Below are 25,648 nucleotides of genomic sequence, written 5' to 3' on the forward strand. Positions count from 1 at the left end.
TTTAATACATATATATTTATAAATATATATATATAATATAAATTTATAAATATATATATATATATATGTATTTAATTTATCTATAAGTCGTAACAGGCTTCTACATGGTTCATGCAATGGAAATACACGGTCCGGAATCTATGAAAGGTTTTTATGAGGAACAACATGTCAACGATCTACCAATACCTTTCGTGCCTACTTGTACGTCCTACGACACGGTAGTGTCGGACACCTACAGCGACGCTTATAATTGTCTTACGTATACAGACGAGGATGTACTCGCGGCGGACCAACAGCGGTCGGGACTTTTGGTCCAACAGCCACGCGTGGACTTGGTGTCGGGTGGGGCCGAAGAGCTAGCAAACAGCCTTCTAAACACACACCGCGACTACAGACTCGCCGTCCTCAGCACGGTATCCCAATCCGTCCAGAATCTGGACCCCCAGTGCAATGTCGTGGAGACTCTGAGTAATTATTCGACGCGGAATAACAACACGTCGATCGTGGTGTCGACACCGTCGGAGGCCTGGCAGATACATAGTGGGGCGAACACGCCTGTTGTAACCTCGGGACTAGTGTCCGTGAATATAGGCAACGCTATCGGGCAGGCAGGGACAATATTAGGGGTTGATACGGGTAACGGGACCGCTGTCGGGTCCGTCGGTCTCTCGAGTGTCAACAGTAGCAGTCACCAACATCATATTCATCACCACCACAGCAGTCATCATCACAATCATCAACAACAGCAACAACAAATCAGCGGCGGTTCGTCGCATACCAGGGGGTCGTCATCCTCGTCGTCCGGCTCAACGTCGTCCGGTAGCGCGACAAAGCCGAAACGGCGGCGCGTCCAGACGTCGGCGCAGAGGAAAGCGGCGAACGTACGAGAGCGGAGACGGATGTTTCATCTTAACGAGGCGTTTGATGAACTGCGGAAGAGGCTGCCAGCATTTAACTACGAGAAGCGGCTGTCTCGCATCGAGACGCTTCGACTCGCTATGACGTATATCGGCTTCATGAAGGAAGTCACCATCGGGAAGGACCCGTGCAATATTGAACTGCAAAAATACAAGAAAATTGGAAGCCTCGACGGCTGTGACCTCGATGATGACGATGATGATGATGATGAACATTCGATAGAGGATACGTAAGTAAATACACATTTAGTAAATTATGTATTGTTCGAGTAGACGCTTAAAAAATAAACAGATAATTATTATCAACAGATGATTCTCCCTCTATTAAATTTTTTTTTTAAACTAAAAAATAAAGTAAAATCTACCCATGACTAATCAAAAATATCATATTCCAAAAATCAGAGTTTTTTAACTCAAATTTTATGAGCAACCTGTCTCGCACGCCATTCTGAAAACTGTCTAAAAACACAAAGGATATAACTCAACACTAATTCATACTTGCTAGACTTTTGTTGTAATGCCTACGAACTCCCATTAATCGTTTAAAACCTTATTTATCCCAAGTACACCTTTTATTGTAAGAATATCATTCACTCCCCCATTTCCCGTTTTTTCCATGTCTCAAGAACGTACACAGCTTTGGTATTTCAAGTGCTACGATATAGGAAGCTTCAGTAACTTTTTGGTTCTGTTCTTTAAAGCCTGTTAAAAACAGTGTCATCTTTTGGAGAGCATTCCCGTGCTGTTAAAAAAAAAATGTTCTTGTCTTTGTGATGAGGATCAAGATGTTGCAAATGTTTCTCCATCTTTGCTTTGTATTTTATTCGTAGAATAATCTGTCCAAACTTTACTACAAATAACACATTGGGGCATTTCTTCTCCATTTATAATGATGGATGCGAAACTGTATTTAATATATGAATGATTGTATTTTCTTTTTTTTTTTTTTTTTTTTGGTAATCATGATGGGCTCCGAATTCTATAAATAAAAACAAAAACAAGTTAAAACTATGAATGAGTTAAAAATTCACTCCCTAGGGACCGAAAATTCATCTCTGGGGAGAATTTCATCCACATTGAGAACCTCCAAGCTGGACAGTAACAATTTTATCCTTGGTATTTGAAACAAAATATCAGACAAAACAAAAAATTAATAAACAGATAATAGTCATATCAAACGGCAAACATTGTTTTACACCAGATGCTTTTACGACTTAAATTACAATTGCAATGTTTATGAAAAAATATAGCTCTATTAGTTGGAAATATGAGGTTTATCCATGAAAATAAACAGAAATCTATGTTCCTAATAGGATTACATATCTGAACACGACTATTGTCATTACTTCTGACTTATGTTTCAGCGGGAATTTAATAAAGGATTGACTTTCAAAACAAATGGTGATAGTGATTGTGATCCGTCGTGTAGTACGCACACACACGCACTCACACACACACACACACACACACACACACACACACACACACACACACACACACACATATATATATATATATATATATATATATATATATATATATATATATGTCACTCTGTGTGTGTGTAAGTTCCTTCAAATAGGTTCCGAAACAGCTGAGCCTATCTTTTGCAAATTTCACACGAAGGTAATTTACATATCTGACAGTGTTCTTAGATATGTTTTGTACAGAAATTCATTCGATAAGTATCGAAAATCGAAAATATCCGATCCTAAAACTAGTCTTTCTTTTCTTATAATTAAACAAAGAAAGATTTTTACAAAGGCATATTTTACGTTACACCGGCCAAAAGACATAATGTAATCCCAGCAAATCATTTCTTCTTACAAATAAAAACGGAATTATTGGCATCTGTGGTAGAGCATTCGATTACAGGTCGAATGATCCCCTGTTCAAACTCACCATTTTATTTTAATTTTAATGAGTTCAATTTACGATAAAAGGAAATCTACCATTTAAAATCGCCGAAAATCATTTCTCTGTTTGCATATTTTAAAACTAATAATTAATCAGAAGTGACTTTTCCAGGACATTCATCGTTAAGCCCAAATATCAGCTGACGTGATATTGTAAACAAACAAAGACAGAATTTGATGAACGACATGATAATTGACTTTTGCATTTTATACTTTAACGGAAGCCATTACATATAAGAATAATTTTATGAAATCAACAGTTGTTTCTCTACAGTGCAATGTAGATTACAATATATTGTAAACTTAGTCACTGTGAAAGGCATGCGAAGCTTCCTTCATGTGCATAGCGATAGATTCCCAATTATATTAGGCAATCAATCGATTTGATTGAAAAATGGGAGAATTTATCGATTTCAATGACTATAAAAATATGGGAGAATGAAACATTGGTTGATCAATATTCAATCTCAGTCATCGTCGGATAAACTGTTTGCATATATATATATATATATATATATATATATATATATATATATATATACATATATATATATATATATATATACATATATATATATATATATGTATGTATGTTTTACTTTTTTATTACCATTTTATCTGTTTGGTTACATATGTTTCGGATGTTGGACCATGTTTATGATCCAGCAGCCTCATCAGACCTTACAGAAATGGTTGTTAGTATTTGGAAGAAGTCTCTCTCTCTCTCTCTCTCTCTCTCTATATATATATATATATATATATATATATATATATATATATATATATATATATATATATATATAAAAGCTGAACGTCTGTGTGTGTGTCTGGTCACGAATAGGCTGCTATATGGTTGACTATTATAGAAAAATGATCAAATATAATGATAGAAGATGAATCGAGACACAGGAATGGGTATGTTTGATCTGGCATAATGATGATTCATTAAAATTGTGGGGTCTGCGTGCGCGCCTGGTCCACAAAGTATGGAAATAAAAAATTTAAAAATTAAAAAAAAACGTTTACAAGTGTTTTTGATATAGATGTACATGATAATACTCTGATAAGTATGTTTTAACTTAAATAGGGATGGTATAAAAAAATTGTGGGGTCTACGTTCGCGCCTGGCCTCCATAGAATGGAAATAGACAGACACTTTAATAAAGAATTTTCATATCTATCTGCATAAGTATACTTTGATAATTATGTTTCAGTTTGAGGAAATATGGTATAATAAAATTATGGGGGTGTTCGTTCGCACCTGACCTCCATAGAATGGAAATATGTCACAAAGTTTAACAAGGTTTTTTGACATAGATTCACAGAATATTGTGATAGGTGTTTCAGTGTGAACAGGTATGGTATAATAAATTATGGGGTTTATCTATTTTATTTTTACTTTCATCATATTTTGCTTGTGTTTTGATAACCCCAAATTCGAAGCTATCTCTTTACAACCCTTCGTTTTCATAACCTATCATATTTTCATAAATCAGAGTCCATTTTCTGTAGGCTATCTTTGAACCCAGTCAACGACTGGTACTTTTGCTAGTATATATATATATATATATATATATATATATATATATATATATATATATATATATATATATATATATGTATAGGTATATATATATGTATATATATATGTATAGGTATATATATATATATGTGTGTATATGTGTATATATATATATATATATATATATATATATATATATATATATATATATATATATATATATATATATATATATATATATATATATTAGTAGTGCTTGGACGATTAATCGGAATCGAAATCGGAACTTTTTAGGGTATCAGGATCAGTATGGGTATGGGGAAATAAGTGTACTTATTTTCCGATGCCAAATACGATTCCTTTAAAAATCTTTTTTTTTATATTGTTTTGTTTAAAACAAAATCTTACACTGATGATAGTAAGAATAAACTAATAAATATTCATTTTAAACTACCAGTAAAACTAACATCTATAGACCATCCATTCCACAAATGTTTATTTTTATGTTTTAGAAAATATATGCATATTTAACATGCGTTTTTCCGACAATCCAAAAGCAGAAACAACAACAAAAAAATATATGGTACATTATTTAAAGATTTATTAAAATCGGAATCGGTAATTGTCTCGGAATCGGGAATTTTGCAGACAATTGAAAAATATTGGAATCGTTTCATCACAAATATATATATATATATATATATATATATATATATATATATATATATATATATATATATATATCTGTGGAAATATATATATAGTCACGGGATGATTTCAATATTTTCCCCGATTCCGATACAATTACCGATTCCGATTCCGATTCTTTATCAATATCTAATTAGGCAATTGTTTTTTTCCGACCACCGTAAAATAACTGTGTAGATATTTTCTCAAACGTAAAAACGCACCTGTGGGGATGATCTCTAGCTTTTAGCTTTCCCTAGTAGTTTAAACTAAACAGATAGTTATTTTATTATAACTACCAACAGTGAAAGATTTTGCTTTGAACAAAATCAAATAAAAATATAATAAAACGAATCGTTTTTGGCATCGGAAAATAGGCACATATTTTCCGATTCGATAACGATTCCGATACTCAAAAAAGTTTCGATTTTTTTGATTCCCAAATCCGATTAATCGTCCCAACACTAATATATATATATATATATATATATATATATATATATATATATATATATAATTTGTTTTTACATACGCAGTTATATATTGCTACTCAGTCATGAGCATGTTTCGGGTGACCGAAATATGCCCACGACTGTGTAACAATATGAATAATAATATGAACAACAACAACAAAAAAAGCCTATAGCTCTTTAAAAACGCTAAAGTAGTGAAATAAATAAATAACAGAGCTTCGAAGCTGTTAATGTTGCTTTTAAAGAAACAAAACACACACACACACACACATATATATATGTATACATATAAACACACACACACACATATATATATACACACACACACACATATATATATAAAATATAAACACACACACACACACACACACACACACACACACACACACATATATATATATATATATATAAAAGTGAACCTGTCTGTGTTTGTGTCTGTGTACATTTCCCTACGCAATAACTCTGTCAATTTTTAGTCTACAGACTCGAAATTTGATATACAGGGTACTGAGGTTTGGGAAAATCGATGTGATCGGTTTTTGGTCAGAAATTTGGCGATTAAAGGGGTTAAAGTTCAACGATTTGACCTTTGAGAACTCTACCAAACTCCTCCGACAATTTTGGGTCTAAACACTTGAAATTATAGATATAGGTTTGTTGGACATGGATCTAACTTAATAACTCGATTTAAGCCCAAAACAATAAATATTAAGGGGTCATAATACGGGTCAAATTTTAAAAAAATTGACCGCTTTTTTTTTTTGCTCAGCACACACCTCCAAATACCCGGGCAACGCCGGGCACCCATGCTAGTATATCTATAAAAGTGAACGTGTGTGTGTGTGTGTTTGTGTGTCTGTGTGTCTGTGTGTCTGTCTGTGTATATTTCCCTACGCAATAACTCTGTCAATTTTCAGTCTACAAACTCGAAATTTGATATACAGAGTACTGAGATTTGGGAAAATCGATGTGATAGGTTTTCGGTCAGATATTTGGCTGTTAAGGGGTCAAAGTTCAACGATTTTACCTTTGAGAAGTCTGCCAAACTCCTCCGACAATTTGGGGTCCAAACACTTGAAATTTTAGATATAGGTTCCTAAGATATGGATCTAAATTAATAACCCGATTTAAGCCCAATACAATAAATTTTAAGGGGTCATAATAGGAGTCAAATTAAAAAAAATTGACCGCTTTTTTGTTTTGCTTAACATACACCACCAAATGCTAGTATCAATATAATATTATTTGTCGATTATTTACTAGAAGGTATTACTGTTTATCAAGGCCCGAAGGCCACTCGAAGATACGGATTAATGAGTGTTGGGTAGCTGGTGAGATAATACCATGGTTATCGGTAATGGAAATTGAATAGTTTTCGTTTGTTTAAGAAGACTACTCAACAGTAAGTTGTTCATGTTAGGACAAGATACACCAGAAGAAGATCGGAGGTTACATCCACCAAAAGTTTGTAAAAGTAACACTCGATACGAGAACAGTAGCCTGAAGAATTCAAATAACACGAGAGAAGATTTTATTGGAAAAGTTTGAAATTGAAAACACAAAATGATTCGAATTTTTCTGATTCTTAAATTCCTCTTCGAAACAGCATAATTTTTTTTTCTATTCTTCAAAAAGACTGAATTTAAAGTGACCAAATTAATATCAGAGAACTTAGATTCGAAACGTTTTGATTGATAAGGAGGCTGAAGTATACCCATCGCTAAGTATCGAAAACTTGTCAGATTGCTTAAAAACTAGCATAATCTGTAAAAATTCCATTTAATAAAAAAACTATGTGTTGATAAAGGTGATATTTTTCTGGATACCGCCATTTTTTTTTCAAGACAGAAAAGAGCAATAACGCAGAATATATGAGTTCATTAAGATTTTTATGGAAATAGTGTGGGTTGTATTTTAAATATAGAACTAACCTAAATGAGATAATGAATACTCAGAATATAATAATGTGCTACATTGTCCAACAAAATAATTTAGCCACATTGTAAGTGTCAGTCTTAAATTTACTCCTTCAGTCCAGTACATCTTGAGATACAATATTTTTCTTTTTGCCCTGTTTATTTAAAATGTTCCCTTTTTTGCGTAACGTTTCGATGATTTTCATTCAATGAAGAACCGTTGTACATCGAAATAATTACGAGTTCCTTCTTTACACAAGTACAACAATGATCACATATTATGTTAATCGAAAACGAGCCTACATCAAAGGGAGATCACTATTATTCTCCAAATTGTTTTTTTTTAACCAAATTTCGAGAATTTGGTGTTTTTTGAAACAGTTTGGCTTTCAAGAACTATTTGGAATTTTTTAAAGCATAACTTACGGATAACTAGGGAAGAAACAAGCAGAATCTCTCTCTCTCTCTCTCTCTCTATATATATATATATATATATATATATATATATAAGTTAAATTGTTTGTGTGTCTGTGTGTACATTGCCCTACCAAATCACTCTGTCAATTTTCAATCTACAGGCTCGATATTTGACATAATGGATATTGAGATTTGGGAAAATATTTTTAATCAGTTTTCGGCCTGAAATTTGTCTGTCAAGGGGCCAAAGTTCAATGATTTGACGTTTGCAAACCATATCAGAATCCTCCCCCCAATTTTGTGTCTAAACACTTGAAATTTTAGATGTACGTTACTTCGACATGCATCAAACTTTTTAACTTGATTTGAGTCCAAAACAATAAATGTTAAAGGGGCAAACTTGGGTCAAAATTTTAAAAACTTTCACCTCTCAGCCAAGTTTGATCTAAACATTTGAAATTTGACATAAAGTAGCTTTTTTTTTTTAAATCCGTTTTGGCCGAAAATTTGACTACTAAGGGGGCAAAGTTTAAAAGATTTTAGCTCAGCAAATTTTTGGTCTTAACATTTGAAATTTTCATAAAGGTTATTCAGACATACGTCAAGCTTTTTAATCAGTTTTCTGGGCGAAAATTTGGCTGCCAAGAGGTCAAAGTTGAAAGAGTAGACCTTTGTAGACTCTACGAAACTCCTCCGCCAGTGTTGGGTCTAAACACTTGAAAATTTAGATCTAGCAAAACTGGGCTGAACTGTTAGTATATATATATATATATATATATATATATATATATATATATATATATATATATATATATATATATATATATATAAAAGAGATTTAGAAGGCTGTCACAATGCGAGGAATGAATTATAGTCGCTGTTGGTAAGAGGAGACGAGAACAAGTGGCGATTTACAAATCAATAAGTACATATATATATATACAGTGATGATCATATTTATTGGCACAGTAAAATAAAAGTTAAATTTTGTCTAATAAATTCTAAAAAAGGGATTAAATTAAAGAAAATAACAAAGTATATTATGTATTTTTAACTGGCCTTTCCGATGCAGCAATCGGATTTTAGAAAAAAATAAATAACAAAGGAACAACAAACATAATTGCAAAAATCCCTTGTTCAAAATTATTGGCACGATTTATTTAATAATCAATTGTATAGCCTTTGGCCTTGATTACCTTCCTCAGTCGCTTTTCATAGTTTACAACAAAGTTTTTGCACTCTTCAGTAGTAATTTTAGCCCACTCTTCCTGACAATAATCCTCCAATTGAATAAGATTCTTAGGCTTCCTTTGCATTACCCTCAATTTTAATGTTCTCCATAAATTTTCAATTGGATTAAGGTCTGGGCTTTGTGATGGCCACTTCAAAACATTAATATGATTGTCCTCAAGCCATTTCTTAGTCAGTTTAGCCGAATGCTTTGGGTCATTATCTTGCATGAACCACCAACGACGACCAAGTGAGAGCTCTTTAGCAGAGTCTTTCAGGTTTTCATCCAATATTTTAACATAATCTTCCTTTTTATGCTACCTGTGACCTTAACAAGTCGCCCTGGTCCAGAGGCAGCAAAGGATCCCCAAAACATCAAACTGCCTCCACCGTGCTTCACTGTGGGTATGGTGTTCTTAGGCAGGAAAGCTTCGCCAGATTTTCTGTAAATATAAGACACTTTATTATGGCCAAATAACTCTATTTTCGTTTCGTCAGTCCATAGAACACGTTTCCAGAATGCAACATCTTTATCAATATGACGTTTTGCAAAGGCTAGCCTTGCTTTCAGGTGCATAGGCTTCAATAAGGGAGTCTTTCTCGGACGACATGCTTTTAAACCAGCTCTCTTCAAAACTCTACCAACTGTATGTCGAGATACATTCACTCCAGAGGTGCTCTGTTCATCAACAATCTCCCCAACAGAGATCATTGGGTTTTGTTTTACTTGTCGAACAATTTTCCGTTCATCTCTTGGGGAAAGAATCCTTTTTCTCCCTCTACCCTCTAAACTCATAACGTGGCCTTGCGATTTGAACTTGTTTATTATGGCTCTAACAGTGGATTTGGAAAGGTTTAGCTTCTTTGAAATCTTATCATAGCCCTCCTCATTAGTATGGCATGCTACAACAAGCTTCCTGACGTCTTCGCTGTGTTCCTTAGTTTTAACCATGGCGATTGAAAATTATAATTTAGTCACTTATAATAGTTTAAATAAATCGCTATCTAAAAATTATCTGAAAAAAATTATTCACTGAATTAGCGTTAAACAAGCATAATATGGCTATGAAAAAGTTCAGAAAGCACGTAAACCGGAAATTGATTGATATTATACTGATACTAAAAGAAAAACAAAGCCGTGCCAATAATTTTGAACAAGGGTTTTTTGCAATTATGTTTTTTGTTCCTTTGTTATTTATTTTTTCTAAAATCCGATTGCTGCATCGGAAAGGCCAGTTAAAATACATAATATACTTTGTTATTTTCTTTAATTTAATCCCTTTTTTAGAATTTATTAGACAAAATTTAACTTTTATTTTACCGTGCCAATAAATATGATCATCACTGTATATATATATATGTACTTATATATATATATATATATATATATATATATATATATATATATATATATATATGTACTTTACAAATCAATAAGTACATATATATATATATATATATATATATATATATATATATATGTACTTATTGATTTGTAAATCGCCACTTGTTCTCGTCTCCTCTTACCAACAGCGACTATAATTCATTCCTCGCATTGTGACAGCCTTCTAAATCTCTTTTACATACCTATCCCACACAATTATTCAAGCAAACTACATATCAACCCTATATATATATATATATATATATATATATATATATATATATATATATATATATATATATATATATATATATCATGAGAAACATTCGTCTAGTCAAAACCACTATCAATCTGTGCCTAAACATAAATGTAGATTTCATGAACAAAGCTTCTTTCTGAGAACTGCACGCCTGTGGAACTCTCTTCCGATTGCCTGTTTTCCAGCTGACTGCAATCTGATTATCTTCAAGTCCAACGTAAACAAGTTCTTGATGAACCGTTCTCCTAAGTAATCCAATTTTACAAAATTCCCACTACTAATGTTTACTACGCTATAATCACATTGACTAATGTATACCCATTGACCCTTATCCTCGAGTGGCCTCTGGGCCTTGATAAGTGGTGATTCCTGTGTAAAAAAAAACAAAAAAACAAACAAAAAAATCGGTGTCGGAATCGGAAAAATTGGAGCCTACTTTCCGATTCCAAAACCGATTCCTTAAATTATCTTTTTTTATTTGATTTTGGTTTAAGAAAGATATTCCATTGCTTGTAGTACTAATTTAATAATAATAAATATTTAATGATTTTAAACTTCCAGCAAGACTAAAATCCCTAGATCATGCCTTTCACAAGTGTGCTTTTACGTTTGAGAAAATATGTTTAAGGTGTGTTTTTAAAGTAATCCGGACAAAATAACACTTTTATAGTTAAATATTTAGAGATTTATAAAGAATCGGAAATTTAGTACGGAATCGGTAATTGTATCGGAATCGGGAAAAATATTGGAATCGTCCCATCACTAATATACGTTCAAACTATGTTAAAGGATTACAAGAGTATTATGTTGATGATTCCCCATTTTTTACCCTTAGTGAACAAATGTAAACATTAGTTCTACGAAGTTTCTTTTCAATAGCTACTTGTTTGTGGAACACAATGCCTGGGGACTTGTTCCCAACTGATTACAACAACACCTTCGTTTTCAAGTCCCATATAAACAAATTCTTGTCGAACCGAAATCGGGACACCGTGGAAAGAAGCTGAAACCTCTACCGCTGTCCCATCTCGCGTGACTGCTAGATATCGCGATTTTTTCTGTAGATGTTATTTATTTGTTTTTGTTCGCGATATTTTTCCAATTAATTCAATTATTTACACGTAAGGGCATTTTTACATAAAACAAATAACTAACATCTACGTAAAAAAATCGCGATATCCATCAGTCGCGCGAAATGGGACAGTGGTAGAGGTTTAGACTTCTTTCCTAGGGGGTCCCGATTTCGAATTTCGAAACACGTGTCAATGGATAATTATATGTTTAAAGCAATATACATGCCGCTCCCATTTGAGGGTACAAAATTGGTAAAAAGGGAAATTATTCTAAACTTGCATTTAGGTTAAAATGCTCTTTCGTATAAATAATTGATTTCATTCAAAATGTATCGCGTCGCGAACAAAAACAAATGAATATCATTTACATAACAAATAGCGATATCCAGCAGTGGCGCGAAATGGGACAATGGTAGAGGTTCAGGCTTCTCTTATATATATATATATATATATATATATATATATATATATATATATATATATATATATATATATATATATATATATATGAACAAATGATTAATAAAACATATTAAAAACATCTTGAAAAAGAGTTAAAAACATATTTAATTTTAAAAAGGAAGCACAAGATAAGTGGATATATATATATATATATACATATATATATATATATATACATATATATATATATACTCGGGTTTTTTTTATATTCAAAAGTAATGGACTAATGAATTCAACGAGGTTGTTAGATAGTGCTCAATAAAAAGAGCTGATAATACTTGTTTATTGTTATATAAACATGCTCACATCCCGCTGCTACAAATGGCTATTTGTAGCAGCGGGATGTGAGCATGTTTATATAACAATAAACAAGTATATATATATATATATATATATATATATATATATATATATATATATATATATATATGCATAGATCTACATATATATTGAGCATTTTGTTTAATTAATGAAAGTTCAATAACATGGAACTTTCTGTCTGTCTGTCTGTCTGTCTGTCTGTCTGCCTGTCTGCCTGTCTCTCGCCCTCTCTTTCTCTATCTGTCGATCTATCTCCCTATATATGTATGTATATATACTTGTATATATATATATGTATATATATACATGTATATATATACATATATAAATGTATATATATGTATCTATGCACAGAGAGAGAGAGAGAGAGAGAGAGAGAGAGAGAGAGAGAGAGAATGGGGGGGGGATTGGGTATGTGTGTATATTTTTGTCTGTTTGAATTTTAACGGCCATGTTTTATTTTCAGTAAGAAGCAAAAACATTTTTTCGTCACAATATATTTTCAAATACTGACTTGTAATTTTTCAAAGAATTTATTTGGAGAAAGGCTGGAAATAAAAATAAGACGTACAGATTTATATATATATATATATATATATATATATATATATATATGGTACAGATTTATATATATATATATATATATATATATATATATATATATATATATATATGGTTACTTTTAATGCATTTAAAACAAAGCTTTTATCTTTACATCATCAATGCTCTGATCCCCACCTGGCATCAATTGAAATGAATGTTTCTCGTCTTGGGGAGGCCTCATGTTTTGACAAGTTTCTGGGCTTGACTCCTGATCTGAAATGGAATACATACATTAAATCCATTGCCTAGGCCGCTGGAAAAATGGTGGGATTCTTCTATCGGTCCAGTAGATATCTCACTGCTGATGCAATTCTCTATTTATATAAGAGACAGGTACGTTCAAGGGTGGAGCACTGCTGCCACATCTGGGCAGGAGCTACAAGAAAGGACTAGTTATGCCTTGATAGAGTTCAAAATAGACTTCGTAGCCTGGTGGAGGATGTCATTTCCTCTTCCCTGCAACCTCTTTCTCACAGAAGAGATGTTGCGAGTTTGTCGCTGCTTTATCGTTATTTTCATGGCAAGTGCTCGACTGAGCTGCAATCTATGGTCCCGCCTCGCCAAACTTGCACAAGAAACACCCGTCTAGCAGAAAACACTATCAATAATTTTCCCCACTATTTATCTGTGCCAAAAACCTAAACGTATATTCCATGAACAAAGCTTCTTTCTTAAAACTGCACGCCTGTGGAATTGTATTCCGTTTTCCTGCTTTCCAGCTTACTACAATATGACTGTCTTCAAGTCTAACGTAAACAAGTTTTTGATGAGTCATTTTTGATAAGTTAACAAATTTACCGAATTTCCATTACTAACAATTACTATATTGTCCAATTGCCTACTGTACACTCTTTAACCTTATCCTCGAGTGGTCTGTTGGCCTTGATAAGTGGCGATGCCCACGTATATATATATATATATATATATATATATATATATACCCATTTTTTCCTTTTCCGTATATATATATATATAAATATATATATATATATATATATATATATATATATATATTTACATGGGCATCACCACTTATGAAGGACAACAGACCACTCGAGGATAATGATTATATATATATATATATATATAAACACATTTTTTCCCTTTTCCGTATATATATATATATATATATATATATATATATATATATGTATATATGCAGTATACATGATATATATGATATATATATTATATATATCATATATCGTATGAATATATATATATATATATATATATATTCATACGATATATGATATATATAATATATATATCATATATATCATGTATACTGCATATATACATCATAACACTATATATATGTGTGTGTATATGTCAGTTTATTTACCATAACTATACTTTCAACATACTACACACACACACACACACACACACACACACACACACACACACACACATCATATAAACACTAGAAAAACTGTACGCGGCTAAATGTTTCAACGTAGTTACTCCTCTCGATTGTTGAAGCCCTTATGTTTATATAATTTCACTCATATATATATATATATATATATATATATATATATATATATATATATATATATATATATGAGCAAACAGTTAATAAAATATGTTAAAAAAAAACTCTGAAATGAGTTAAAAACATATTTAATCTGAAAAGGAAACCCTAGATAAATGGATAGTCATATTATAAGCTCTATTTCCTATTTGGTTTTATCGAGCTTTTTTTTTTAGAGATAATTTTATAAATATTATTCTTTACTATTTATAATTTACTTTAATTTTACCATCTTGGATCATTTTGGTAAATTCAATTGTAATTTTCATTATATATATATATATATATATATATATATATATATATATATATATATATATATATATATATATATATATGGAGGTGGAAGGGCCTGAACGCTCAACGTTTCGCCCGATTTATGCGGACTTTTTGAAGAGGGAAGGTCTTGAAAAAGCCTGCATATATCGGGCGAAACTTTGAGCGTTCAGGTCCTTCCACCTCCAATCTATTTTTTAAATTTTCGGATTTCATCCATCTTTACGATCATATATATATATATATATATATATATATATATATATATATATATATATATATGCAATGACAATTTTATATATATATAAATTTATACTTTCGTATATTAATTTTATGTGAGTAAATGAAGTAGTTATATATATATATATATATATATATATATAGATGTGACGATAATTTAATATACATGTATATATAAAATTGTAGTTACATATATCTATATGTGTGTGTGTGTGTGTGTTTACGTAAATATCTATAGATAAAAATTATAATATATTTATACATATACAACACAATTTCAATTTTACTATTTCCTCTTAACAGTTTCGTTTACTTTGTTATTAGAGCAGCGCAGTGCAAGCACTCAGGTAGAAGTTTCGTTTCTTTAATTTCTCAAATAAATTAAAACTTTGTTATGGTTTTAAACTTGAATTCTCATTCCCGCTATAATTGCCACCATCGGCATACAAATAAGATTTTACGCGGGAAAAATTAGGTTTGATCTTTTTAATGGAGTCTTCTTTTTAGCTTTATCCACGGTCAGCTTTAATTGAAACCTTTAATTAAATTCCTGCTAGCCCTAAATAAAATCGGAGGGCAATTCAAATAATTTCATGAGATTTAAAACTCAAGAATACATTTCAACGTTTCACCTAATTGTTAGGAGATCTTTATCATGAGCCAAAGTCAAAAAGTGGCAAAAGACGAAAAAAAATTATTCAAAATGTTTGCACAAATAAAAACATTGCTAAACACACACACACACACACACACACACACACACACACACACACACATATATATATATATATATATATATGTATATATATATGTCTCTCTTTCTTTTTCTCTTTCCTGAACTAGGACATATGGCCGAGTGGTCCTAGACGTTGTATCAAAGTTTACAGTTACCCAAAGGTGCTGAGTTCAATCCTGAACGAAGGCAGTGAAAAAGTAGCATTGAAAACAGAGAATCAGCAACTATGTCCCAAAGCCTAGCTGGAGTCCGAACACGGTACCCCCGTAATAATAATAAAGGGTTGGGTTCGAGACTCCTAACAAACGGTTCCCCAAAACACCTTACGAAGGCTGGAGGGCAAAACGGCTGAAACGTTGTGACTATAACAACCAAGATGAGGAAGTCAGTCCAACAATCTCAATCTCAATATATATATATATATATATATATATATATATATATATGTGTGTATATATATATATATATATATATATATGCGTGTATATATATATATATATATATATATATATATATATATATATATATATATATATATAGTAGAACGCCAAGATACGATAACCCTAGGATACAGGTTTTTCAGGTTACGGTGTGGAATACGATGTTTTTTCCGGGCTCTGGTTACTTTATTTGCATCGTGTTACGGTGCTATTTGTAATGTTATTTGATTATATACATGTGTAATACATGCTGTACTGTAGTTTGTTACTAATTTTTAATGCCGTGTGTTTGTGTGTGTGTTTATTCTTTTTTTGATTGAATTATCTGAAGAGATTGAAGGTTTTTTTTTTTGTTGTACTGTCCATTGAAACAATTCGTAATTATTTGATTAAAACACCCCGAGGTTGAAAGAATAAAAACATATCACGTATTGAGTACTTTTTGCCCTGTTTTTTTTTTTTTTTTACCCAAATATACCTCCTAACACACACACACACACACACACACACACACACACACACACCTTTCTGTTTCTTTTCTGGTTTTCTCTGTCTCTTTCCCAGCTCACACACGCGCGCGCATACGCCTATAACGGATTAAAAGTCTAGTCTATAAATAAATACATAAATAAAGCAGTAGATTATATTTGTGTGTATGTCTCTCTTTGTGTAAATATTTAACCAATAAACGTTTAAACTACTGGTCACACAACACTGACATTAACAGGAAATACTAATCATACACCAAGGATGGTTTATAAGTTAAATCTTTTTTTTTTTTTGAATGGATGAATAACGCGTACAAAATATGTCAGCAAGTTGAAATGCAAAAATGTTCATTTCAACTTGCTGACATATTTTTACTTCTTTCTGCGCATGCTCAAATTCAATTCATTTCTTCAAGTCGTTTGATATTGAATTATTCTTTACTTCATCAGCAGGAATGTTAATTTTTTGGTGTTGATTCTAGCTGATGGCACCCAAGTTATTTTTCAAAACTTTGGAAATCACGACTATATATTAGGTACAATATAATATTAAATAGAGAAATAGCTCTATAATAGTAAATACGAAATTTGCATGAATTAAAATATATTTAAGCGTATTTTACGACCCGGCAAGGCCAGGCACCCCACCACTAGTCTATGTATTTATAAAAGTAAGAATGTGTGTATGTGACAACATTCTCAATCTAAATACTCAACGAATTTTTCATCTACAGACTTGAAATTTGGTATATAGGGTATTCAGACATGTGGAGAACTTTTTAATCGGTTTCCATTCGAAAAAAAAGGCCGGTATTATTGACTGACAAACTTTAGGTTTAGTTTCCATCCAGCTTGAGTTGTTTGTTTTTTTTTTATTACAAGAATGAACGCTTTAAAAAATAAACATAATACTCGCATGCGCGCGTCTCAGTTTCTTACCGTTTTTCTACTACATTTTTTAACGGAATTTAGCGTAACGTTTAACACCGAGTAACGCCGAGTACATCTTCTATTATATCTATGAAGATGTTATTTGTCGCACTGACATTGATATTAAAATCCCACTTTTCTATTTTAAAAGTGAATATAACTTATCTATATACTAAGTCGTGAATACACTATAAATTCCAAAAAGGATAACTAATTTGCACATTCCTTTAAAAAATAACTTTTATTGATTAACTGTCCATTATTGTCCGTTTTCTTATTCGAAATGATCTAGTGGGGTTTAATCGCACGAACGAGGTGGCCAGTTTTCAGGTCTGTTTTGTGAATTTATTCGTTCATCAAATGCTTTTCTTAGTAAATTAATCGTATCACGCGCTGTGTTACACATGGCTCCGTCCTGCTGAAATCCAATGATGAATTGCCAAACCAAGCTGAACTCAAAGAAAGTAGAGTTGCTGAACTCAAAGAAAGTAGAGTTGTAAATTTAAAGTTCGCCGCCTTAAAAAAAAAAAAACTCTCTCCATATATTGATTTTAATCTTCGTAAGTCGACACAAAAGTGATACACATTCTGTTCAGGAATTAATTTTCTCATCCTGGGACGGGTACTCTTCGAATCCCTATAATGGAAGCACTCATTTATAAGCGATGAATGCTTGCTTCAATAATTCATTGTTAGTCCTTACATATACACTGGCAGGGTACCCGACATTTCCCGGTCGTAAAATACGCTTAAATATGATATTTTAATTCATGCTAATTTCTTATTTTCTATCAATCATTATATTGCACCCAATATATAATAGTGATTTCAAAAGTTATTACACACACACACACACACACACACACACACACACACACATATATATATATATATATATATATATATATATTGAGTAAAATGATTCGTAATTTATAATTAAAAATCTGTTTCAAAAGGAAAAACAAACAAAATCAATAAATTGTACGATCGTTTCGGAAACGATGTTTTTATTGAGATAGACAATACGTCTTGAACAATAATTTTATCATTTGATTTTATAAAACAAAGTCTCCTCATCAGCAAAAGGAGTGGGTGGGGGTTTAAAGACACCAAAAATAAAACTAGTATTTTTTAAGTAAGGCAGATATATCTTTTATTCGCCCGCCTTTAAAGCCTGTCAATGCATTCATTATGCTGTTAAATGTAGTTTATGAATGGTTGAAATGGTGATATATACAAACATATATATATGTGTGTTTGTATATATCACCATTTTTTATATATCTACATTACAACGAGCACTGTTTTCTTTTAATAGTATTAATGCATTTACTAATACATTCAAATAAACTTCGCTCTTTAGACTTTTTGTTCTAAGTCACTTAATATATATTTCTGACTGTCTAATTTCTTTCATTCTATTTTTGCATGCTTACGTATTGTGCGACGAAATTAATTTCATTTGGAAATTCGTCGGAAACTATAATTTCATTTGTATTTACGAAATAGGGATTACGAGGAAGTTTAAAAATAACTACACTCGTCTTGACGGCCCGTAAAAGAGGACCAATTTTTAAATGAACTTGCCAGGTCATAAAATACGCTTAAATATGCTATTTTAATTTGTCCAGATTTCGTATCGGGTCGTGATTTCAAAAGTAAAAAAAAAAAATATTTGAGTGTAAGAATCGAAACCGATAGGAAAATTGTAGCATCCAAAGCTGGTGACGTTACCACAGTACCAATGTAACACGCATATGAACTGATTAAAAATAAACTAAGATGAATATACAAAATGTATAACGATTTGTTTCAATTTTGACTCATTATTGACCCCTTAAAAAGTATTTTAACAGGCTGAAGATCCATAAAAGAACCGTCCATGGAGAAATTATATCATTTGAGGCCTCTTCCGCCGCTCTACGACTTTTAGTTTCGGACGAGATAGAGTTTGAAAATATGGAGACAGACAGACAGATATATTGAGTTTTATAAATTAGATTAACGTTAGAAAGAAGAACTAACAAGTAAGAAAGTTAGAAAAAAAGAAGATTATTTTTTTACTTGCTAATTAAGCTGCCGATGTTTAGTGTAACCCTGTTGATAAATCGATCACAAGTTGTTTATTAGAGCTGGTGCGATTGGTTATAAATTGTTGAAAGTATGTGGGCCTTACTAACCCTTACACTAACCCTAATCCTGTCGATAAATCGCTCTTCTCCCAATTTTGTACTTTAATCCAGCAATCGTAAACCGATGGATCACTGACCACTGGTGATCTATTAAACGTTTTTATTGCGACAAAACATTTATGATATATTATTTCATATTTTATGAAGCTTCTGATCCCAAAAGATGACTAGAGGCTACACTTATCATCTGTTATTTATTTATTTTTTTTTTACACAGTGATCACCACTTATCAAGTCCCGGAAGCCACTCAGGGATAAGGGTTATTGCAAGTACATTACGTTAGTGTGGAGATTTGATGAAGTGTTTACTTAAGGGGCGGTTCATTAGGAATTTGTTAACATTGGACTTGAAGACATCCAAGTTGTAGTCCGGTGGGAAGCAGGCAGACGGAACAGAGTTCCACAGGCGTGCAGTTCTAAGAAAGAAGCTTTGTTCATGGAATCCGCGTTTTGATTTAGGCACAGATATAGAGTGGGGGAAATTTTTCACAGTGGATTCAGCTAGACGGTTGTTTTTCGTGAAAGATTGGCGAGGGGGGCAGAGATTGGAGTTCAGACGAGCACCTGCCATGGAAATAACGATATATATATATATATATATATATATATATATATATATATATATATATGTGTGTGTGTGTGTGTGTGTGTGTGTGTGTGTGTGTATTTGTAACGGTTAAAAAACTATGAGTGACGGATGGACAAAGTCTACTTATAATATAAGAGACAATTGCTCTATTCACATTTGTGTCTGTACTTTGACTTATAATAAAGACACCAAGCTCAAAAGCAAAAAAAAAAGAAAACGAAAACGACAACAATGTTGATAATCGGATGCACCGATAGAAAGTGCTTGAGAAGAATATGGCCGAACAAGAACTTTTGATCGCCATTCTATATAATTGCCTACAGAATTAAAAAAGACCGCTCGGCAAACTGAAAAGTTATCCATAAAGGTCGGAAAAAAGAATAACTCTGTCGCGTTCAATCAGATGAGTTGTAATAATGACTTGTTACCAAAATATGCATATATATATATATATATATATATATATATATATATATATATATATATATACATATATATATATATATATATATATATATGCATATACATATATACACATATATATATATATATATATATATATATATATATATATATAATATAAAGCCGAATGTCTGTGTGTGTGTGTGTGTCTGGTCACGAATAGGCTCCTATATGGTTGACTATTTTAAAAAACTGATCACATATAATGATAGAAGATGTATCGAGACACAGGAATGGGTATGTTTGATCTGGCAGAACGGTGGCTCATTAAAATTGGGCGGTCTGCGTTCGCGCCTGATCCACAAAGTATGTAAATACAAAAAAAAAACGTTTATAAGTGTTTTTGATATAGATGTACATAAGAATACTTTGATAAGTATGTTTTAACTTCAATAGGGATGGTATAATAAATTTGTGGGGTCCGCGTTCGCGCCTGACCTCCATAGAATGGAAATAGGCACAAACTTTAATAAAGACTTTTCATATCTATCTGCCTAAGTATACTTTGATAATTATGTTCCAGTTTGAAGAAATATGGTATAATAAAATTATGGGGTGTTCGTTCGCGCCTGACCTCCATAGAATGGAAATATGTCACAAAGTTTAACAAGGTTTTTTCATATAGATCCACAGAATATTGTGATAAGTGTTTCAGTGTGAACAGGTATGGTATAATAAATGATGGGGTTTATCTATTTTATTTTTACTTTCATCATATTTTGCTTTGGTTTTGATACCCCCAAATTCGAAGCTATCTCTTTACAACCCTTCCTTTTCATAACCTATCATTATTTCATAAATCAGAGTCCATTTTCTGTAGGCTATTTTCGAACCCAGTCAACGACGAGTACTTTTGCTAGTATATATATATATATATATATATATATATATATATATATATATATATATATATATATATATAGTAAGTTATAAAATATATATGGCAATTAAGCTACACAGAATATTCTATATTCCGCGTTTCATCGACGCTAGGATTCATCAGGCTTATGCGAGGATTTTGTGGTTGTCTCGCGTTTTTATGTACTCACCTTCTATTGCGTTTTTAGTAAGCCAATAAGCTTTCTAGTTTCCCCGCACCACAAAATCCTCACATAAGCCTGGTGAATCCTAGCGTGGATTAAACGCGGAATATTCTGTGTAGCTTAATTGCCATAAATATTTTATAACTTACTACCTAGCTCTACCTACGTATTGAGCACTATTGAAGTAAATACTTAAAGTTTACGCATAAATTTATACTTTCGTATATTAATTTATATAAACTATTGATGTTACGTTGTCCGGAAACCAACATGTTGTATGCTCAGTCGCAAAGGAGACCAAGAATAGAAATGAATTTGCTTATTTTTTGTGAGTTGTACGACCACATTTCTTTTTCATTCTCTCGATACCGCTGTGACGTCTCTCACGTGATCCTTTTCTCTAAGGCCAACCACATCTATCACGTGATCTTGAACGTTAGACCCGTCTCTAACGTGATCTTCTTTGAAAAGTCTTTATGTTAATGTTTTTGTTAAATATTACTTAATGGTGGATCATTTCGGTTTAAAATCCATTCAGTATTACGCATGTAAACTTAAGAAAAACAGGCTTGACATGTGTCAACATTATCTGAATAAGGGAAATTTATTTCGATGTGAGATTTTTTTTTTATTATTATATTTTCACACCAAACAAGGCATATTGCCTCTTTGGTGTAGGGGGGCCACTATCATGGGCATAAGCTACTGGGGTACTATGTGGGGAATGGGGCAGCAAGATGTCTGTTCACGTTACACTTGAACTTCTGCATGTCAGTACAAATGGGGAAGCAAGGGCCCGGAAGGGAATTCCAAAGTCTAGCAGTTCTGGGGAAGTAACTACTGGAGTAGAAAGCTCCCTTACATCTAGGGATTTCTACTGTGTAGGGGTGGGATTTAGCTGCTTGTCGGGTTTGTCGGGAATATTTACGTCGAGGAAGTATAAGTGCTTGCAGTTCGTCGGAGAATTCACCATTAAAATACTTGTAGAACAGGCAGAGGGATGCAACATTGTTCGATGGGATAGATGCTTAAGCTTAGATGACAGTTAAGGACCTATCAGGTTGGCGACTCTCTTTTGAACTTTGTCTAAGAGCGAGAGACCTATAGCAGATGCATAAGCCCAGACATGACAGCAATACTCTATACATGGGCGAATGATGGCCTTATAGATATACAGGATACTCTCGGGCGTTAGTAGCTTTTTAACATGGTATATAGAGCCTACCTTCTTCGCAGCGGTCCTGGCAATGCTCTCAATGTAATTGTTCCAACTCAGGTTTCCTGTGAACGTTAGACCGAGAAGTTTTAAAAATGTACTTTCAGATAATGAGTCTTTGGCGATTGTTATTGGTGGTAGAGAAGGTTTCTTGTAATTATTGAAGGAAACCAGTTTAGTCTTGGCAGCATTGAACGTGACCATCCATTTTTGTCCCCATTCCACTACAGATTGGAGGTCATCCTCTAGTGTTTCTGCCATTTCCTTAGATATATGTTCATTGTTTTCCTAGATGTACGACCGTCGAGGACAACCTGGATTTTTCTCTTATCTAAGAAGGATTTCAACAAAGTAAAACCCTTGTTTATCATTTCTATTGTATGTCATTTTCAGTCTTTATTTCAGAGCAAAATAATTTTACATGTTATCAAAATTTTAATTTGTCTCATAGTAAAATTTGACGCCATAATTTTTGTCGATGTATATGTTTCATATATGAAAATAATACTTATATTTTTCTTTTTATTTTCAGACACAGAAAAAGTCACAAACGACAAAAGAAAATTGGATTATATTCGAAAGACAAACAAGGATTAAAAGTATTTGAAAATATATAAAAAAAAAAGTTCAATCTACACAAATCGATTACACGTGATTGTAACGTTTTTTTTTATAATCCCGTTTGTATAAATAGACTTTCTAATGGCAATACACAAAGTTGTTCGCGTGCTCGCCTTTTGGTGAAGTCCCATTTATCATTTTGTTATTTCGTTTTCATCACGCATGCACACACACTTACACATACACACACAAACACACCAACACACACACATATATATATATATAAACACAAACCAACACATACACACACAGATACAAACGCACTGACACATGCACACACTAATACATACATACAAACACAGACACATAAACGCAGATACAAACGCACTAATACATATACACAATGACACACACAAACATGCACATTCTAAGATATACACAAAGAGACACACGCATACTAACACGTACACACAGACACCTGCAGACTCTAGCACATATACACACTAACACATACACATATGAACACATACACGCTTACATACACTCACATTAGTACATGTACTAATATATACACACAGCCACACACACACACACAGCCACATACGCACAGCCACTAATACATACAAACCTTAACAGACACTCACACATGCATAATTATATACACACATTACATATTATTAAATAATATATATATATATATATATATATATATATATATATATATATATATATATATATATGAATCGGATGATGGACAATATCCGATAATCTGACGTCTTCAGATCTGCTCGGACATTCTTTAATCCACAATATAGTAATTTCCAATATTTGGTTATCCGAAACATTCACTAATCAGCAATATTCGGTTATTCGGAACATTCGTTAATCGGCAATATCTGGTTATCCGTGATATTCAATAATTTGTAATATTCGGGTATTCTGAACATTTAATACTCCGTTAATATTCGGTTATTCTGAACATTCAATAATCCGTTAATATTCGGTTATTCTGAACATTTAATAATTCGTTAATATTCGGTTATTCTGAACATTCAATAATCTGTAATATTCGGTTATTCTGAACATTTAATAATCCGTTAATATTCGATTATTCTCGACATTCCTTCACTCATCATCCATTCGGTTACACGGGACGTTCAATACTTCGCAATATCTTTTTGTCTGGGACCGTCACTTACCCAGAATATTGGGTTAACAGTAAACTTGCAATCTATAATACCTTTGTGAGGGGGACGGGAAAGAAATCAAGAGAGAGAGAGGAAGAAAGAAAAAGAAAGACATTGAAATATAGAGAGAAAGAGTGTGTGAGAGGAGAGGGAGAGAGTGAGTGAGAAAATGTAGGAAAAGGGATGAAAATAAAAAATGTGAATGCTGAAATGTGCAAAATAAAAATGAATTTATCAAACATGTTTTTTTTATTATTATTTTAACGGTGGTTGATACCGGTTGTTTTCTTTTTCTTTTGTTTTTGTTTTTTTTATTATTATTTTAACGGTGGTTGATACCGGTTGTGTTCTTTTTTTATTTTTTTATTTTAACGGTGGTTGATACCGGTTGTTTTTTTTTTTTTTATTTTTTTATTTTATTTTAACGGTGGTTGATACCGGTTGTTTTCTTTTTTTTTTTTTTATTTTAACGGTGGTTGATACCGGTTGTTTTCTTTTTTTTTTGTTTTTTTTTAATTTTTTTTTATTTTAACGGTGGTTGATACCGGTTGTTTTCTTTTTTTTGTTGTTT

At 32.2% G+C, this 25,648-nt stretch overlaps 1 protein-coding gene across 2 annotated transcripts in view; it reads left to right on the forward strand.

The window, feature by feature from the left end:
* The window catches only part of LOC145263873 (uncharacterized), a 26,571-nt gene extending 1,382 nt beyond the window's left edge, over positions 1 to 25,189 (forward strand). The window contains exons 1-2 of one of the 2 annotated variants that reach the window (XM_080120950.1): positions 1 to 1,151; positions 23,862 to 25,189. The exon at positions 1 to 1,151 is cut by the window's left edge and continues 1,382 nt beyond it. In XM_080120950.1, coding sequence (XP_079977076.1) covers positions 105 to 1,151 — 1,047 coding nt within the window. In that variant the 5' untranslated portion in view covers positions 1 to 104 and the 3' untranslated portion in view covers positions 23,862 to 25,189. The remainder of the gene's footprint in view (positions 1,152 to 23,861) is intronic. The other variant, XM_080120949.1, reaches the window with a different exon arrangement.
* The last annotated feature ends 459 nt before the right edge of the window (positions 25,190 to 25,648 follow it).

The sequence above is a fragment of the Euprymna scolopes genome, chromosome 39 (genome assembly GCF_053919585.1).
Source record: "Euprymna scolopes isolate OS-2025 chromosome 39, ASM5391958v1, whole genome shotgun sequence".
Classification (NCBI taxonomy): Eukaryota; Metazoa; Mollusca; class Cephalopoda; order Sepiida; family Sepiolidae; genus Euprymna; species Euprymna scolopes.